This window comes from Epinephelus lanceolatus, chromosome 23 (assembly GCF_041903045.1).
Source record: "Epinephelus lanceolatus isolate andai-2023 chromosome 23, ASM4190304v1, whole genome shotgun sequence".
Taxonomy (NCBI): Eukaryota; Metazoa; Chordata; class Actinopteri; order Perciformes; family Serranidae; genus Epinephelus; species Epinephelus lanceolatus.
Genome location: NC_135756.1, coordinates 1,861,065 through 1,881,721, shown reverse-complemented (window position 1 = coordinate 1,881,721; position 20,657 = coordinate 1,861,065). Strand labels below are relative to the sequence as shown.

The 20,657-nt window shown below is 41.0% G+C and overlaps 1 protein-coding gene across 2 annotated transcripts; it reads right to left on the bottom strand.

Annotated features, from left to right (window-relative positions):
- Window positions 1–7,424: 7,424 nt before the first annotated feature.
- Window positions 7,425–19,115, bottom strand: dmtf1 (cyclin D binding myb-like transcription factor 1). 2 transcript variants are annotated; one of them, XM_033614290.2, is made up of 17 exons: window positions 19,000–19,115; window positions 17,286–17,410; window positions 14,819–14,923; window positions 14,527–14,612; window positions 13,681–13,792; window positions 13,469–13,545; window positions 13,215–13,372; window positions 13,097–13,129; window positions 12,866–12,975; window positions 12,470–12,698; window positions 12,201–12,352; window positions 11,271–11,465; window positions 10,435–10,517; window positions 9,839–10,027; window positions 9,518–9,733; window positions 9,054–9,159; window positions 7,425–8,896 (listed from the first exon to the last, which is right to left on the bottom strand). In XM_033614290.2, the coding sequence occupies exons 2-17, from the start codon at window positions 17,398–17,400 to the stop codon at window positions 8,862–8,864; spliced, it is 2,001 nt and encodes a 666-aa protein (XP_033470181.1). In that variant the 5' UTR covers window positions 17,401–17,410; window positions 19,000–19,115; the 3' UTR covers window positions 7,425–8,861. The 2 variants fall into 2 exon arrangements, with proteins under 2 accessions (XP_033470181.1, XP_078021450.1); XM_078165324.1 differs by lacking the exon at window positions 19,000–19,115 and adding an exon at window positions 18,787–18,955.
- Between the last annotated feature and the right edge of the window lie 1,542 nt (window positions 19,116–20,657).

Genomic DNA, 20,657 nt, shown 5'->3' with positions numbered 1-20,657 from the left:
AACTTCTAGAAACTATCTTGTGTTGTTGTAGTGTGTGTAATTTCCAAGGCTTGGGCTGTCGTCTGACTTGTTTGATGAGTGTAGACAGAAATGTGGGGAACAAACTTGTATTAAATAATCTGGTGGTTCTTTTTATAAAAACAAACTGTAAACAAACTGAAATGTGAAACTTTTTTTGGAGGTTGTTTTCAGTGCCGGATGAAGACCTGTCGCCAGATTTCACCAGCTTTTCAAAGCAAAGTGCCACATTTGTTGTTTAGATCTTTGAATCAGAGTTCAAACTGTACTCACACTACAAATATAGTTTATTGTTGTAAAATATGACACATCTGATTCACGTCAACAAGTCTATAGCTATTCCTCCACCAACACTTGCTTCTTTCTGCCTTCTTTTTGCCACCAGCGAGTGCCTTAAAGAGTCCTGGAAGTAGAGTTGGAAGTAAAAGCCAAAAGAAGGTGTCTGTCGGCACAAACAGGAGGTGTACTGCATGTTTGTGGGTCTAAACTGGAAGGTTAGGGTGGAAAATGGGGGCTGGTACAAAGAACTTTAGAGGACAAAGTTGGTACTGTCAAATGATTTTAAAACTTGTACACAATAACAAAAAATTAGACCATCATTTTATCACGATCAAACCGTGTTGTTCAGAGTTATACTTTCCAAAAGTCAGAGAATTTGTTAAAATCCAAACGCACTAGATTCATGTTGTCAGAAACCATTCAATAAGCTTCACTTCAGTGTCAGGCGTATATTAAAAATATGACTAACAAATTAAGTGCAGGTAAGACATAAAAAATTCAGGTTGCACCAACTGTTCATAAATTCAGGTTTAGCTAAGTTATAACGTAAGGTTTTATGAACTTCAGTTTGTGTGTTGTGTTTTGCATTAAAATCAAAGTTAGTGTCCGGGATGAGCAAGTACACCATTATCTGTATCTGTTTAACCAACTGAATGATCTGTATCCATAAATATACTCGGAGTGGGCGGAGTTTGAACCGGAAGTTATTTTAGGTTTGAAATTGATTGGAAGTTGCCGTATTTATTATTTATCAGAAAACTATTTACAGAACAATGTCAGGATCAGTTCACTAGCTACGACATTTCTGATTTAGTAAATTACTAGAAAATAACAAGTAATTACACAGGGCTTTACGGTAAAGAAGTAATGGATTTATGAAAAGCTGGTGTAACCCAATTCTGCTAGCTAACCTCTGTTATGCTAACTTCTGTAACTCATTTGTTTTAATCACAAAAAACATATTTTTTCTGTTTTTCTGAAAAGCCAAAGCGTGAATTAAACTTCTGTCCAGATTCATCAACAATTAGTAAAGTTACAGAGCAGGTGGTTAGCCTGGATTAGCTTAAAGACTGGAAGTAAAGGGAAACTGCAGCCTGGGTCTGTTCTAAGTTTGAAAATGCAAAAATGCAGCACGTCTACGAACTGTTTTAAAGCTCATGAATCATACTTGTTTGATTTTAATATTCTTAGATAAGTTAATCACCTTCTGGCTGTTAGCTTAGCATATTTAACAGAACTCTGCATCTTCAGTTTACCAATGACGAAAACACTAGTGATATGAATGCACCCAAAATGTTGTGAACGTGACATTAGCCGTTAGCAACTGCCACAAGGTGTTGAATGCTAACAAATTATCTTAAACTTTGAGTTAAGTTTCATCCTTTTACTGTCCTGTACAGTAGTCTTTATATCCATTTATTTTACAGTCATGGATAGAAAATTACAGAAACCCGTTAGCTTGGAGAACCATTTGAGTTACAGATGCTAACGCAAAATTAGCTAAATATGGAGGCAGGCTAGCAAGACTGGTTTTTCGATAGCCAAATTTAAAACCCTAAATGGCGGATAATTGTTGCCTTGCTTACCAAAAACTGCAGTTATTCATGTTGCCACATACTTTGTCATTTCATGCAGACAATTATTTAACAATTTAGCAATTAGCGCACTCCTAAATAACAGAAAATAAAACACAAGTGAAAGAAAGTGTAGAATGATGCCTTTCATCTCGTCTGATCGTCTTTTTGAGAAAATCTGAGATTCCACAGAAACATTTTGGATCATTTCAATTACAAACCATTTACGCAACATACTGGATTGTGAATCATAAATGTTGAACGTTTGTTTGGCACAAAACGTGTGAATAGTGTTGGTTTAACTGAAACACAGCTACATTATCTGTGTGTTCCCCATGCTCCAGAACAGTTTGGTAAATATCAGAAGGACGTGACCTGAATATGCATGTTTGATAGAGTGTTTTTCAGAGGTACAGGACAACATTCATGTGTAATGACTGGATGAGGGATCAGCACAGGGAACTGAGCCTTCGCTGTAAGTAGATACATTCGTCTGGTATTTGAGGATCTGTGTGTTTTAATGATGTAAAACTGAATCGTATTTGAAAAATATTGTTTTACGAGGCACAGTCGACACGTTTTGAGAGGTTTTCAATGTTCAACAGAAACTGGGCCCACTGGTACTGATGTTTTTACCGACATCACGAGCGTTAAATGTGTTTATACCATTGTATAACAGTTTGTGTATCAAATACAACTTTCCCATTGTTTATTCTTGTAACATCGTTGTAGGAGACAAATGGTTTTGGATGGACTGGACTTTTGAGACAGACAGAAACAGCACTACCAGTAACCAGGAACCAACTGGTCTTTACTGGTCTGGAGCCCAAATCGGTGACTCTTCTGAAGAAGTGGAGAAGTGGGCAGAAAATCCAGATCTAGGAAGTCAAACTATCCAATAAAAGATGTTTATACAAATGGAATGTGTCGTTCTGTTGTTTTGTGGTGTCTCTCATTGTTCTGTGGATTATTGTTGCTCAAAAAATTAGTTTTATTGTTCCTCCGCACCAGCAACCGCCATGACCACAGGTATAATGTTTTCAGGTTGTCCCTCTGTCCATACAGCCCTCTATACATATGTACCATTCTTTTGAAGACAATATCTCAAGAACACCTTAAGTGAATTTTTAACTTTGGCACAAACATCCACTTGGACTCAACAATGACCTGATTACAATTTGTTGCTCAAAGGTCACTGTAACCTAGTCTGTCTCACTGCTGTAAACGCAATATGTTAAGAATACCTTGAGGGAAATTTTCAAATGTGGCACAAATGTCCACTTAAGAATGAACTGATTAGATTTTGATGATAAGGTCAAGGCCACTGTGACCTCACACCCATCTCATTCTTGTGAAGTTGATATCTCAAGAACGCCTTGAGGGAATTTTTAAATTTTACACAAACATCCACTTGGACTCAACAATGACCTGATGTACAATTTGGTGTTCAAAGGTTAAGGTCACTGTGACCTAGTCTGTCTTGTTCTTGTTAACACAATATCTTAAGAAGGCTTTGTGGGAATTTCCTCAAATTTTGGCATAAACGTCCACCTGTACTGATTAACTGATTAGATTTTGGTGTTCAAAGGTCATGGCCACTGTAACCTTGTGCCTGTGTCTTTCTCATATACGTGATATCTCAAGAAGGCCTCTCTCAAATTTGGCACAAACATCCACTTGGACTCAACAATGACCTGATTACAATTTGATGGTCAAAGATCACTGTGACCCAGTCTGTCTCATTCTTATAAACACGATATCTCAAGAAGGCTTTGAGGGATTTCCTCAAATCTGGCACAAATGTCCACTTGTACTTAAGGATTAACTGAATAGAATTTGGTGGTCAAAGGTCAAGGCCACTGTGACCTCGCCCATCTCATCATTGTGAATGCAGTAGCTCAAGAACACCTCAAGGGAATTTCTTTAAATTTAACACAAACGTCCACTTGGACTGAAAAATAAACTGATTAGAATTTGGTGGTCAAAGGTCACTATGACCTCACAAAACATGTTTTTGTCCATAACTGAATAATTCATACACTAATTCTGACAAAACTTGAGACAAATGTCTAACAGGATAAAATATTGAAGATCAAAAGCTCAAAGGTCAGCTTGACTGTGACATCATCATGTTTTAACGTCATATCTCAGGAACAGAAGGGGAGACATTTGGTCAGATACTGAATTGGTGACTCTAATCTTGAAACTGTGCTGATTGTATAGATCTTCTGTGTGTGAAGCATCCATGTTTTACAATTTGTTGCTTCTTTGCAGCAATGTCCATATTTGAGGTACTGTCAGTTGTCATGGCGACATGTGAGTCTGGACAAACATGGATGTGAACAGAAACTTGACTGGTTTGCTACGACACACAACGGCAAGGTAGTTCTAGTTTTAGCTTGTGTTCATTATTTTTTAATATAGATTACATCAGTTTCCTTTGAAACCTCCAGACCTTAATTTAAGATCTTGTCAGAGCTGCAACAATTTCATGTTTTCTCAAATTTAAAATAAAGCAGCCTCACTAAACTTCTGTAACACAGCAGGGAAACTTATTATGATCTCCATACTGATTATATTATCTGGCTGGAAGTGAATTTCTGTTCTCAAAATCTGCACAAAGTCATCAGATTAGCAGTGAGTGTTTGTGAGTGACAGCTGTGTGGATGCTCCGAGCGGCTCCAGTGGATTCATCAGATTTCAGTTTTACTCTCTGTGCATTAGAAGAAGTCCTGTGTGGATGTTTGACAGCAGAATCCTGTGTTTACCTGACAAACACAGTGATCCACCTCAGGCAGCCTGAGGCGAGGACACGCAGCATCCACAGTCTGACTTCCTGTTTATCATTCAGAGGAGATCTGCTCGCACATTAGAGCGCGGACACATTCACCAAAACACTGCAGTCTCATTCGCTGACTACAGTAATTGGTTACCATATATTATTAATGCATATTTGTTGCATGTTGTTTTGAATCACAATGAGCTGATCTGTTTATTGTGTCTGATCTGCATCACTTGGAGCTGCTTCGAGCTCTGTGGAGTTCACTTATGAGGAGAAAAGTCGAAAACTAAACAGAGCTGTGTTTCTGATGGGAATTATATAAAGTAATAAACTAACTCTGAGTTAGTTTGTTTCTACAGACGTTCCTCCTGATGTGGACACGCCTGTGAAGATATATCACCTACACTCCCTCCAACTGTTGGTGAGTATGTTACATTTATTTCTGTTTTTATTTTGACTTTATTGTGTATCAGAGAACTGGTGTGAGCTGCTGATATTTACAGTAACTGTGTGTTTAAATTTAATAGCTCAACATCAGTTTTTACTTCAGGAAATCTTCACAATAACACATTTAAAATCTGATAATCAGCAAGTTAACGATACACAGTAGAGAGATAAATGTGACAACACTGCCTCCCTGTGTTCATAATGGAGAACTACACTTTTAAACAGCAGCAGATTCAACAGAAGGTAGTGTTGCCCATTAATAAAGTTTATCAGAGGAGCCAATCAAATGATTAATAAGATGGAGGAATGCACATTTAACAGAAAAACAGCAGGTTCATGTTGAGATCATGTGAACTCACAGGTTTAAAGAGGTGTCATCTATTAATATGAACTGTTCATGGTGTACTCTAAGTATTCTTTTTAATTACTTAATCTCAAATGTCCCATTACGTCTCATAAAGTCTCAGCATCACGGAGGAAAAAAAAAAGATTACTACAGACACAAATCTGTCTTTAAAAGTAGTTATTCAGGTATTAGATGTCCGTCTTTTAGTTAACTTTTTCTCTTTCCTTATGAACCTGTGCATTTACTATTAAAGCTTCTTTAAAACCCATGTTTGAAACAACTGTTCATGCCGTCACATTTTCAGGGTTTATATTTCTCTGCCGAAATCGAATTCTTTTTATTCTTTACTACTAAAATTATAATTGAACTAAAAGCAAAGGTGTTGTCTTGGTATATTATTACTGTTGCATACGCGTTTTGTGAAGGTTCTGTTCCCCCACACGACCTCCTCATCATTTAAATGAAAGTGAAAAACAATGTAAAAAGGAATCGTTAAATTAGCCTCATCATGTTTATTTTATTATATATGAACATGTGTTTTTTTAAAGGGTCAGTTCACAGAGTAACGTCCATCACAGTCTTTAGAGTCTGTTTGTTGCTGCTGCTGTTTGTTGCTGCTGGTCTGGCTCCTCCAGCTCTGCGTTCACATTTCATCCAGGGGTTCAGACATTTCATCCAGAGGTTCATACATTTCATCCAGGGGTTCAACATTTCATCCAGAGGTTCATACATTTCATCCAGAGGTTCAGACATTTCATCCAGGGGTTCAGACATTTCATCCAGAGGTTCATACATTTCATCCAGGGGTTCAGACATTTCATCCAGAGGTTCATACATTTCATCCAGGGGTTCAACATTTCATCCAGGGGTTCATACATTTCATCCAGGGGTTCAACATTTCATCCAGGGGTTCATACATTTCATCCAGAGGTTCATACATTTCATCCAGGGATTCATACATTTCATCCAGAGGTTCATACATTTCATCCAGGAGTTCAGACATTTCATCCAGGGGTTCAACATTTCATCCAGGAGTTCATACATTTCATCCAGGGGTTCAGCCATTTCATCCAGGGGTTCAACATTTCATCCAGAGGTTCATACATTTCATCCAGGGGTTCAGACAATTCATCCAGGGGTTCAACATTTCATCCAGGGGTTCAGACATTTCATCCAGGAGTTCATACATTTCATCCAGGGGTTCAGACATTTGATCCAGGGGTTCAACATTTGATCCAGGGGTTCATACATTTCATCCAGGGGTTCAACATTTCATCCAGAGGTTCATACATTTCATCCAGGGGTTCATACATTTCATCCAGGGGTTCAACATTTCATCCAGAGGTTCAACATTTCATCCAGGAGTTCATACATTTCATCCAGGGGTTCAACATTTCATCCAGAGGTTCATACATTTCATCCAGGGATTCATACATTTCATCCAGAGGTTCATACATTTCATCCAGGAGTTCAGACATTTCATCCAGGGGTTCAACATTTCATCCAGGAGTTCATACATTTCATCCAGGGGTTCAGCCATTTCATCCAGGGGTTCAACATTTCATCCAGAAGTTCATACATTTCATCCAGGGGTTCAGACAATTCATCCAGGGGTTCAACATTTCATCCAGGGGTTCAGACATTTCATCCAGGAGTTCATACATTTCATCCAGGGGTTCAGACATTTCATCCAGGGGTTCAACATTTGATCCAGGGGTTCATACATTTCATCCAGGGGTTCAACATTTCATCCAGAGGTTCATACATTTCATCCAGGGGTTCATACATTTCATCCAGGGGTTCAACATTTCATCCAGAGGTTCAACATTTCATCCAGGAGTTCATACATTTCATCCAGGGGTTCAACATTTCATCCAGAGGTTCAACATTTCATCCAGGGGTTCAACATTTCATCCAGGGGTTCATACATTTCATCCAGGGGTTCAGCCATTTCATCCAGGGGTTCAACATTTCATCCAGAGGTTCAACATTTCATCCAGGGGTTCAACATTTCATCCAGAGGTTCATACATTTCATCCAGGGGTTCAATATTTCATCCAGGGGTTCAACATTTCATCCAGGGGTTCATACATTTCATCCAGGGGTTCAACATTTCATCCAGAGGTTCAACATTTCATCCAGGGGTTCAGCCATTTCATCCAGGGGTTCAGCCATTTCATCCAGAGGTTCAACATTTCATCCAGAGGTTCAACATTTCATCCAGGGGTTCAACATTTCATCCAGGGGTTCATACATTTCATCCAGGGGTTCAACATTTCATCCAGAGGTTCAACATTTCATCCAGGAGTTCATACATTTCATCCAGGGGTTCAACATTTCATCCAGAGGTTCAACATTTCATCCAGGGGTTCAACATTTCATCCAGGGGTTCATACATTTCATCCAGGGGTTCAACATTTCATCCAGGGGTTCAGCCATTTCATCCAGGGGTTCAGCCATTTCATCCAGGGGTTCAACATTTCATCCAGGGGTTCAGCCATTTCATCCAGGGGTTCAACATTTCATCCAGAGGTTCAACATTTCATCCAGGGGTTCAACATTTCATCCAGAGGTTCATACATTTCATCCAGGGGTTCAATATTTCATCCAGGGGTTCAACATTTCATCCAGGGGTTCATACATTTCATCCAGGGGTTCAACATTTCATCCAGAGGTTCAACATTTCATCCAGGGGTTCAGCCATTTCATCCAGGGGTTCAGCCATTTCATCCAGAGGTTCAACATTTCATCCAGGGGTTCAACATTTCATCCAGGGGTTCATACATTTCATCCAGGGGTTCAACATTTCATCCAGGGGTTCATACATTTCATCCAGGGGTTCATACATTTCATCCAGGGGTTCAACATTATATCCAGGGGTTCAGACATTTCATCCAGGGGTTCAGCATTTCATCCAGAGGTTCAACATTTCATCCAGGGGTTCAACATTTCATCCAGGGGTTCAACATTTCATCCAGAGGTTCAACATTTCATCCAGGGGTTCAACATTTCATCCAGGGGTTCAGACATTTCATCCAGGGATTCAACATTTCATCCAGGGGTTCAACATTTCATCCAGGGGTTCAATATGAAGCTTCAAATTCATTCAGTTTAAAAAGTTTGGTTTAATTTACAACCATCTGTTTTTAAATGTTCACATCCTGGTTTTAAAAACTGCAAACAAGTTCTGTCTTTATTGTGCAGCAGCTTTAACACCACAGAAGAGGAAATTTACAAATCCTAGGACGTGAAGAAATAACTTGCCCTACTCTCCCTATGACTGGTTAGTGCTTGTTGCCTTCATTGGTTGGATTGGTTAAGGTGAGGGTAAGAATATCAATCTTATCCTAGGATTCGCAAATTCGTCTCCTGTCGTCCATCCTTGAATCTTCATCTGTCATGACGAACGTCCTGCTCAGTCGGAGCCTTCCTGGTTCTCAAGGATCGGATCTGAGGACGTAAACAAATTAGTCGTAAAACTCAATAGATTTGAGCTGTGACTTCACTCAGCAGAACTCTGACTAATGTTGAGAATTAATTTAGTAGTGCTACATATCAATAATTATATGTAACATTGATTATAGCCGTGTGTGTGTGTGTGTGTTACCTGTCAGTGTGCTGCTGATGTTGGGTGGAGAAACAATCAGCACGGCGCTGCCAGATGGTATCCCAGAATGCACCACTGGAGCCTCAACAGACGGTGAGTTCAGCTCCTGACACACACAGTTTTTTTTATCATTATACACTCAGTGTCCATTTTATTAGGTACACCTGTGCAATATAAAGCATTTCAGGACATGATTTCTACTCTTTCAAAGCTCATACATTTTTCAGTTTTTGTTGACGCTGTCAGACGATCAGTGATAATTCTACTTTATGTTTATTGCTGAGGTCGTAGTGGGCGATGGTGTTGTACCGGGGTGCATCATATGGAAAGGTTTTTATTATTTTCTCCACCCTATCTACATACATTCTTTTGTTAAAGACTAAGAGCCTTTGTGTATAACCAGAAATCACTGTCACCAAACCCACCAGACTGTTTGACAAAGTTTGAAAAAAAAAAAAAAAAACCTTGTCAGTGTCGGTGAAGCCATCTGTCATTGGCTCCTGAGTTTCCGTGACGACGCTCTCTGACCCCTCCAGGAGACTCGTGGCATCGAGGCGTTCGTCCTGGCCCCGCCCCTCTGTCTCCACGACCAGCTGTGACTGGCTGAGAGGGTCAGAGGAGGCGGGGTCAGAGGTGACAGTCTGGATGATGACGCCGTCGCTGGAGCAGAGGCCGTCCGTCTGAGGAGGTAACACACACACACACACACACACACACACACACAGAGGATGAAGTGTGCAGCAGAAGCAGATCAGGAGTGAAAACACACGTGATCAAACACTGACCGACAGACTGTGGAGGATGATGTGTTCATGTGATGAGGGGGAGGAGCCTGTCGTCAGGGTAACAGTGCTGTTATTGGTTAAACTGAGCGGGAGGCCCTGACTGGTGGAGAGGCTGAGGGGCAGGCCCTGATTGGATGTCGTCTGGAGGTAGTAGGTCCCCGGGGTGCCGGTGGGCTGCAGGTGGAACGACTGAGAGGAGAAACAGGTAAGGTTCATTACAGTTCAGGATGCGATGTCATGATGAAGTAGGACGTCCTGATCGTATGTTTACTGCAACAGTACATACTTTGCAAGGACGGCTGCAGTGCTGATAGAAAATAAACTACAATTACTGCCTCGAACATCATTTATCATCAGTCGATGTACGTATTTTCTGCTGTGCAAAGGATTGTGGGTCAGAATAGCCAGAACAGCGTGCTGTTTACATACAAAATGCGACCAGTTGCAGTAGAACATCCTGTTTTTTTGGCAAACTGCATTTGACAAACTAAATATTTTCCTGGTGCACTGAGCAGTGTGTTGGTCTGAGCAACACACGGTCAGTACGTTAACACTTTAACTGTACTGGACATGAAGACGTCCTGTGTTGTGCTTACAGGCAGGATCTCGAAGGTTTGCAGGGCTCCTGTGTTCAGAGTGATGGTTTCACTGTCGCTGGCTGCTGCTGAAGAATCTGAAGCTTCAGGAGAAACAGACAGAGACAAGAATCAGTGACGTACGGGACAGAGAGGTCAAAGGTCAGTGAGTCAAACACAGCTGGAGTTGTTGGTATAAAAGCCTGTATCATCAGCGTAGAATGACATTTTATCATTAAATCTACTGAGGAGGTCACAAGAGTTGATACTTGAGTACAAGTTTGATGCCAAAACTCTGAAGACATGATGGTTTTTCTTTGATACCACAGGTATCGTAGGTCCCTGACAGGCCACCATAAACACTCAGAGTGTTCTAGTCTGCTCTTGAACACCAAAGTAAGAAGTAGAAGGCCTTCCAGCATGGAGGAACAAGAACAACGCATGGAAAATGGCGACAAGCACAGATACAGAGATAGCTCCGCCTCGCCTCATAAAAAAGAAAAGCGTTTTTTCCTGAGTTCGTATATTCCGTTAATTCTTTGCATATTTACACTCTATTACAAACACCAGCTGTGTGACGAAGCTGAACGCCTATTCTGCGCCGAGTGCTTCACATTTAGCGCTTTTTTTCCCCCTGGTTGCTGAGAATAGAAAGATGTTCAACTTCAGATAATAAGCTGCACTCATCATTGTCCCTTTTTACTCAGCCGTCCAATCACAGTTGAGGAGGGGTGGGACAAATAAGCTAATGCAAAGACCAAATGGAACATCTTATTTTCACTGGTACTGGTATCAAACACTAAATTTTTGGTATCGTGACACTCCTAAAATCTACACAGTGATACACTCAGACTCACCCAGGTGTGTGATCTGCAGCGGGATCTGTACAGGAATCTGCAGCGCAGCCACAGAGCTGGGGGCGGGGCTGCCGCCGCTCTCCTCCAATCGGGTGAGTCGGATCTGGAGCGAGGACGAGGAGGAGGAGCAGGGACTCCCCGGTCCGGAGGCCGTCTGTGAGGACGCCATGAGCTCCTGGAGACCCTTCAGGAGGACTGAGGACACAAATACACACAGGTCAGAGTGTCAATAATAATAATAATGATCATAAAAATATATGTATATATATATATATATATATATACATATATTTGGCTCCAGCAACACAAATAGTTCTGCAACTGGACTGGGGGACTACACTGTGTCGTCTTCAGGTGTCAAATGAGCACACCTGGAGATTTAGGCCCCGATCACAGAGAAAGCGTTTTAGGAGATGGAGGCGACTTTTAGTAACAGTTTTTAGTGAGAATGATGCTTTTTGCTCACTGTTTTTGTTTCTGCATTCTTGGCACCTGGCGTTTTTGCCGGAGCGCTCTGAACTCCTCAAGTTGAAAAATCTTAACTCAGAGCAGTAAAGCGCCCCATATCATCTCATCTTTTTTCTCATTGTCCAATGGGATGATCTGAGAGGCGGGCCCTCTGTGGTGGTCATGACAACTAGTTTACAGTTGGTAAACAATGGAGGAGAAACTGGTGGTAGTGGTTGCTGGATACCCAGAGCTATACGGCCTGATGATAGACAGCAGGTTGTCAAACTGGCTGTAAACGTCCATGATGGAGGAGAAGCTCCTGGACCAACTGGTGGTACTCCCCATGATCCAGCCTCTTTTTTAGGGTCTCATGTACCCACACAGATCTCTGTTTATCTGCTGACAGCCTCTCACCCTCAACCAGAGCTACAGACAGATTAACAGCTTTACAGTTAAAAACAATGGCGCATGTGTGTGTACCATTGAAGGGGATGTCCTTGTGATTCGCTACTTGTCTCTTGATGCTCCACCACTTCGATCGCAGCCACTGAGGCGACCGGACGCTGCTCCACCCGCCCGCCAGATCCTCCCACCTGATTTCATTCTCATCCTCCACCTCCAGCTCTGAGATCCTGGAACACATCAGATAACTGCTCAGTACAGTACAGGTCAGATGTGGAGCAGTAAAAAATACATATTTACCTGTGAGGTGAAGGAGACGTATAAAGAAGCAGAAAATGGCTCCGTACCTGCGTATGAGGTTGAGGTCGTCCTCCTTCATCCACTCTGTTCCTCCGCTGTGTTTCCAGTTCAGGTAGTTCAACCACTTCGACCGACACTGTTTCTCAGAGCGCGTTCGAACCTGATCAGCAACCGTCGCCCAGGAAACGCCTCCTGTGACCGCCGACCCCGGCGATACACCTGCCATCTCGTACACGACCTCAGCAAGACGTCTCTCCTCCTCCTCGCTCCATTTACCTGGTTTAAACAAAGTTACAAACATTTTATATGAAAAATAAAAGTTAGACTTAAAGTTACAAACAAACCAAACATCAGTGGAGGAAGTAATCAGATACTTTAGTGCAGTAAAAGTACTATTACCACAAGTACATCGAGTGTGTACTTGAGTACACTCTGCTCTGTACCTGTGTTACAGGTGTCCTTCATCAGTCGGCAGCGGTCTTTGACAGAAGAGGCGCTTCGACCGAGAGCGGCTCCGATTGTCGCCCAGTCGTTCCCGTGTTTCTCCCTCAGCCTGAACACACACACACACACACACACACCAGATATAAACTTTATATAGAAAATGTATGTTGTGTATATTTTAAAAAAACTTTATTGAAATAAAAGACACATACACAGAGGTTTATACTCACGCTTTTAGCTTCTCTATCTCATCAGGAGTGTACCTTGGGGACATTAAAGAAAGAAATTATTATTCAAACATAATAAAGTTCCAACATGTTTTCTGACGTCTCTTCCTCGTGAACTCACTTCCCGACGTGGTTGCGGTTGTCGTACATTCGTAGAACTCGTCTGTAGACGGCGAACAGCGGCCTGTTTAACCCCAACGCCACAGAGCGGTAGAAATCCTTCCTCTCCTCTTTGGACATCTCAAAAATGATCTCTGCTGGATCCTCGATGCCTCGGCCCTGAAACACACACACACACACACACACACACACAGGCCGTCACATAAAGTGTGTGTAACATGTACCAGACAGAAATAACGACAGGAAGTGACGTACCTTCACGTATCGGTCGATGTTGCTCATCAGAATGTCGATCTCCTCTTTAGACCACATGCCCTGTTTCCACTTGTGACCTGAGGAGGAGGAAATAACTGTTCCAACAATCACCAGCTCTGGTTTGGTTGAAATGAACTCTTATTCACTCAGTTAGATGTGACAACATGCTGCCTCTATACACACTAACATGACTGTTGCAGGTGTGTGTGTACCTTTGTTAGCCAGTGTGTCTTTGTCTTCTTTGGTAGTGAACCAGGCCTGACTGACAGGCGACACCTCTGTCTTCTGATTGGGCGAGAGAGTGTCTTCATCCTCCTGCAGAATCTACACACACACACACACACACACACACACACACACACACACACACGGACGGGATTTCTCAGACCACAACCAAGAGTTTGGCAAAAATATCAGGACTGTTGAGGTCACCAATTCAGTGTCTGACCAAATGTCTCCCCTTCTGTTCCTGAGATATGACGTTAAAACATGATGATGTCACAGTCAAGCTGACCTTTGACCTTTTGACCTTCATCATTTTATCCTGCTAGACATTTGTGTCAAGTTTGGTCAGAATTAGTGAATGAATTCTTCAGTTATGGCCAAAAACATGTTTTGTGAGGTCACACAGACCTTTGACCACCAAATTGTAATCAGTTTATTTTTCAGTCCAAGTGGACGTTTGTGCCAAATCTGAAGAAATTCCCTTAAGCTGTGCCTGAGATATCGTGTTAATGAGAATGAGACACACAAGGTCACAGTGACCTTGACCACCAAAATCTAATCAGTTCATCGTTGAGTCCAAATGGACGTTTGTGTCAAATTTGAAGACATTCCCTCAAAGTGTTCTTGAGATATCGTGCTCACAAAAATGGGATGCCCTTACGTACGGATGGACAACCCACGGCTGTCGTGGTGTGGAGGCATAAAAAAATCTGATTCCAGCTATTTAAGGTTTTAATTTCTGATTCGTTTAGGGTACAGAAGAAGAAGAAGAAGAAGAAGAAGAAGGAGGAGGCGGATGCCGAGGAAGAAGAAAGTAGGAGTTGCATCTGCACCTGAATCTGAGCGACACCTTCCTCAGACAGATCACCGTCTGCTGTGGCCGTCATCGTCACCTCGAAGCCTTCGTCGTTCTCCGACACTGAGGACGACAATGAGAGACAGGAAACGTTACCATGACTACGAGGTAAAAACCAATGTCTCATTAGTTTATACAGAAACAAGATTTATGGATTTTGGTTTTGACCGGTCGTCTGTTCTCCAGAGGGACGTCTGAGGGTTAAACTGAGTTTGGTGACGACACCGTTGACGTCATGTCAGTGATGTAAATATAAAGTGTGATCTCACTGGGTAACGTGACGACAGAGAACTGAGGACCGTCTGTGTCTTCCTGTTCCTCTGCAGACAGACGCAGTTTCTTCTGGAGAGGCTCCGCCTCCTCGTCTGCATCATCTACACAAACAATTAACATCACCATGGTTACAATCAGAGGACGACACAACACATACATCAGCATTTTTACACAAAACTAAAATGTTTATTTTCATTATCGATTCATCTGATGATTACTTTTTTCCGATTGATAATAGTTTAAAAAAAAAAATGTTTTGCACAATCACTTTTTTTAAATCTAATGTAACCGAGGCCGAAGATTTATTTAGCTGTTAGTTGTTAGCAGTTAGTTATTAGCAGTTAGCTGTAAGTTGTTAGCAGTTAGTTGTTAGCAGTTAGCTGTATGTTGTTAGCAGTTAGTTGTTAGCAGTTAGCAGCAGGGGTCGCGTTAACCAGATATTCTCGGTCATTGACTGTTTTTTTACAACAATGACCGGAAAATCTGAAGGCTGTCGGTCATTTTGACCGGTTGCAATTACCACCCCTGCCCACCACCCTGGCGGCGGAGTGCACAGTCAGTGGTTTAAGGGGCTGCCGTTTTCACACTGCAGAGAAAAGGTCATTCATCTGCTTCATGTAGCGTTGTTGACATAACGCCCTGGAAACACCGGACGTGGAACCGAAGCACGGTGTCCAGCAGCGGAGGCAGTTTTCAGTCAGCGCCCATGTTAACCTATCTGACTGTCCACACAGGCCGCTGAGCAGAGCGGAGCGCCCGCGGAGGCAGCGCTTCAGTTCGGCGTCTGGTCTATTTTTCACGGGAGCCGCGAGCGCCTCTGTCAAGCTGGATAGAGCTGATCGTACCAAACAGGAAATCGGACACAGAAAAGACGAGAGAATCCGGCCAATTTTCAAAATAAAATAACAACAGCACACACTGAGGAACGTGAGGAGAAAATACTGTGTTTATAATTTAAAATAACACAACAGTGCATAACCGAACACATTTTTCAAAACCATAATCACTTCATTACAATTTTAATTTTGTGTCACTGAGCTTAAAGGCATAACTACATAACGCCCTGGACACACCGGACGCGTTAGTGTCGTCCGGTGTGTCCAGGGCGAAGCCTAATGGCACGGGTGTGTGGATGTCTGTTCATCTTTTCGTTCATGTCCTTATTAATGCACACTTTATAACTTGCTTGTTGGATTTATTAAAAACGAATGAATGAAAACTAAATGTCTTTTAATATCTTTATTATCATTTAAAAACGAAAATTAAAATGACCGGTAAAAATAGATTATGACCGGATTTTTATGACCCTGTCGGTCAAAATGACCGGCGACAAAAAGTCTAGCGCGACGTCTGGTTAGCAGTTAGCTGCAAGTTGTTAGCAGTTAGTTGATAGCTGTTAGCAGTTAGCTGTTAGCAGTTGGTTGATAGCAGTTAGCTGTAATTTGTTAGCTGTTAGCAGTAAGTTGTTAGCAGTTAGCTGCTAGCTATTAGCAATTAGCTGTAAGCTGCTTAGTTCGTAGCAGTTAGCAGCTAGTTAACTTTACCGCTAAGCACAATGAACAGCTCAGGAAGGGTTTCATTGATTTACATTGTGAAGCATTCAGGCTCTATTCAGTAAGAATGAGCACTGGGTGAAGGTAAATTATAAACTTCTCATGATGTGTTCAGTGTAATCTTGTAAAATGTAGCTTTGGTGAGAAACAAATCAGCTGTTTGAAGGAGAAATTTGTCGATGTTTTCACAGCACTGTAAAACAGATATTAGAGATGAATTATGATGACTCATATATATAGTACAGTCTTATTATTTTAAAGATGTTTTTATGTGAAAGGAGGTTCTGTTTAAGGTTGTTTCATAAATGTGTGTTACTGAATTTGTGCTCATTCACAGGTGGGAAGTGAAATGAAGGACTGAATGACTTTAAAACTGTTAAGTTATTTTTTATAGTGTAGATTTCTGTGTTTCCCTGAAAACAAAACCAGAATAAACAACAACAAACAAAGAAATGCTATAAAAACATCAGTACTGGCTTTTGGTGAAAAGTTAATTTGTACATATTGTTATTATTTTACAATGTCATGTATTATTTTATTTATTTATGGGCAAGTTAATTTGTAATTTGTTAGTGAGGTTGATTATTTGCATTTTGGTAATAAACTTGCAGTGCTTTGACTGCTGAGCTGCAGCAGGGTGACACGTCCTCTACACCCCCCCTGAAATCTACAAATATGAACGTGACATCTTAAAAGATTTTGTCTGATCAACAGTACAAATGAACACACATGAAGAAAATTCACCCTGTTGAGAAGCTGGGAGTTTGTTTGCTTGAAAAATGACTTAAAAAAATACATGATCAAAATAGTTGCAGATATATTTTATAATGGACTCTTCATAACTCTTTGTCATGTTTAATAAATGAACCTAAATGTCAGACACTGTTGCTGAGACCAGAGTGTGACCCACCGTTGGGAGGACAGTGCAGGATGATGCGTCCATCAGTGTCCTGAGTGAGTGTGACAGATTTGACGGTCTCTAACGCTGCGCCGTCCTCGTCCTCTGCTGCTGCCCCTGAACTCATCGTTCACCTGCTGATGAATAATAATAATAAATCCTCTGACTGCTGTTTGAGTCATAAATAACAGAAAGTGAAGCACGTTCGGCTCTAAACACTGACGGAGGAAAGTAAAACTGATTAAAGACAAAGACTGAATTTAGACACACCTGACACACAGCATGTCATGTAAATGATGGAAAAATCTGGTTTTAACTCAGTGTCCAGGGATGAAACTAAAAATCATTTGTATTTTATTAAATAAAATCAGAAAATGTTTGCGCTTAGTGAAAGAATAAATGGCAGAAATATTGTATTTAATTGCATTAAATTGTGCAGGTGTGCCTAATAAAGTGGCCACTGACTGTACTTCTGTTCAATATTAGATTAAAAACGTTAACTTATAGAAGAACTGTATTAATTAGCTGTACTAACCAGTCACACAGTTCTTACACTGGGACATTTATTCAATTTTAAGGTATTAATTTAAGTGTTTTTGACTCTGGTGTCATTTTAGAAAGAAATATTTATCAAGATGTATTTATTTATTGTATTGCTGAGCCCATAAAGTCCTGAAAGGTGCAGAATAATATTTCTTTTCATCTTGTGCACACAAAATAAAGATCATTTGATAAAAACTGTCTTCCTGCTCATACAAAAGTATTTTAACTTGAGTTCAAGTGAAGAGCAGCAACATGAGACACCTATCAGTAATTAAGTATTAACTAAAGATCATTATTTAATGTCATGACAGGAATACCAAACAATAAATACGTTTTTTCACTGTCTTGCATAAATTCACACCAAACTCCATTAAAAATGTACCAACTTAACACCATAATGCGTCTCAGTACAAACACTGATCTCCCACATCAGTTTTAATAGCATTTTACTCATCATTAGTTGTGATTGGTTAATTCGGGTCAGATGTGATACATTAATAAGCACGTTATTTCAGTCAAAATCTATATATTGATCGTAAACTGCTCGTTACCGCCCTCCACTGCTCTCCAGTCTAACAGAATGCTGTAGATATGCACAGCCAGGAGATTTTGGCTGTCATTTGTTAAAATGCGTTGTGCTTGTTGAACAGTATGTGCGCCGATAAGCAGGCTGGATCACTGTGAAAGGGTTTTACTTCAAATTAAAATCATCAGTGTGTGTATAGTGCGGTAATCAGCAAGAAGATGTAGAATTGATCTTTTTTAAAATGGAGTTTGGTGTAAGGTCCCATGTATCGCTATTTGGAACGATGCCGATAACAGTGGTATTTAGCGCAGAGATGATGCGCGACTCTGCGTGATGTTGACTCCATTTTATTATTATTACAGTTTAAATGCACAGAAGCCGTAATGCAGTGATGTCATCTTTACGGACAAACAGACAGACAGCACCCCGCTAGCTGATGCTAACCGTTAGCATCCTCGGAGCTCCGCAGCTAAATGAAAGAGGCAAAATGTGCGGCGCCATGTTTTAGTGGACAAGGTGAAGCTTATGGCGTCTGTGCGCTTTGACGCTGTTCTGCCTCTTTGTTCTCGGGTTTTTCCCGCGTGGAGCTCCCGGTTCGCTCCCGCGCCTCCGACTACCGAACAGAAAGTGAATTTTACTTTTGATTTGGTTACTTACTTCCTGTTTTTGGTCCGGGGACTTGTGAGTTACCAGGATGAAGGTAAGTGCCAGGATGCAGGACCGGCCGTCCGAGGGCCGCCGGGGCGCCAGGTCTGAACATTATCCGGAAAACTACAGGGTTAAAAGTAGTAGAAGTAAAAATAACAAAATGAAAATAGTTTATTTTGACTTTTCATTTAACGTCAGAGCTGAAAAATACGAGCAGAAAATAATCTGCAATTAATAATGAAAATAATTTTAATTCCATTCCTTATAAAAGAAATCAAATTGTATAATAAACATTTGGTGCAGGCTAAACAGAATAAAAACTAATTATCATTAAATCTCTGAGAAAAAAAAACCTTAACTGAAGACTAATTTACGTTAAACCTATTAACTGTATACTGAACAGTGCTGGGAGAATAACTCAGACCTTGTACTTAAGTTAAAGTAGTGATCCTGCTGTGGAGGAATACTCTGTAAAAAGTAAAAGTCCTGCATTAAAACTTTAATTAAAGGTGATGTCAAAACCCAGAAGTTTAGCATCGCGCTGGTTCCCGGAAGAGAAAGTGAATGTGATTTTTGCATTGCGTTTTGGATTATGTCAGAAAATAAGCTCTGTGGCTAACACAAGTTTATGATACTTACAGGTTTTGTTCAGCGAGATAATCTTCACATATGAACACCTTTCATACCACATTTGAAGCTTAAATGCGATCGCCAGAAGTGAAAAGCTAACGTTAGGCTTTAACGGACTACATGACTACTCCACGGTCACATGACTCTTGACGTCACCGCCACTAAGCTTTCAACTGATTTCGGCCGCTTTATTTTGAAAACATTGTATAATGGGGAAATCGGACTGTTTAAGCTAAATAAGAAGCTGTAATGGCGGACTGCCAGCACTCTCGCCTGTTCGGGGGTGATGACGTTTAATGTCCCCGACAGGGTTTGTAGTCGTATTGAGCAACTTGTTAGCAACCACCTTTTTTACGACACGTAAAAGCTTCAAAATTCACAAGCAGGGTATTTACTGACGTGTTTTATGTCGTAGAACAAAACCTGAAACTGGCTTAAGCTTTTGTTAACCACAGACCTTATTTGAGGCATTTTACCAAAATCCCATTCAAAAAACGTATTGACTTTTAGACGAGAGAATCGGAAGTGCTAAAAGTGCTAACGGAGTTCCGGGTTTACTGGCACACTCTATATGTAAGAAATCTAAAGCAAATAGTCATAAAATCCTCCTAATATGTCACCGAGACTAAGGAATAATGTTCATATAACATACTGATCTCACCGACAACAATAGTACAGCCAGAATATTCGCATTTAAAACAAATTTTTTACGGTCCGCAAATCATGTTTATGTTTTGAATTTGTGTTTTGGTCTGTTGCGCCACCCACCGCCATCTACCAGTCACGCAGTCAGTAGAGTCTCAGCATCAGTTACAGTTACGACTGAGCTACAATGGCTGACGGTGCGACTAAACCCAAACGACCTCGTTATGATTCCCAAAAACACCAAGACAAAACTCGAGGCAAAGCGAGGGTCTATATAGGAGATGCTTCTGAACGGTGGAGACGGTTGAAAGCGGAGAAGAATTTGAAATCGGATGTCAAAGTGGCTACTCTTCTCCTCGACAGGTAAGCTTTAGCCAAAATTGGCTAACTAG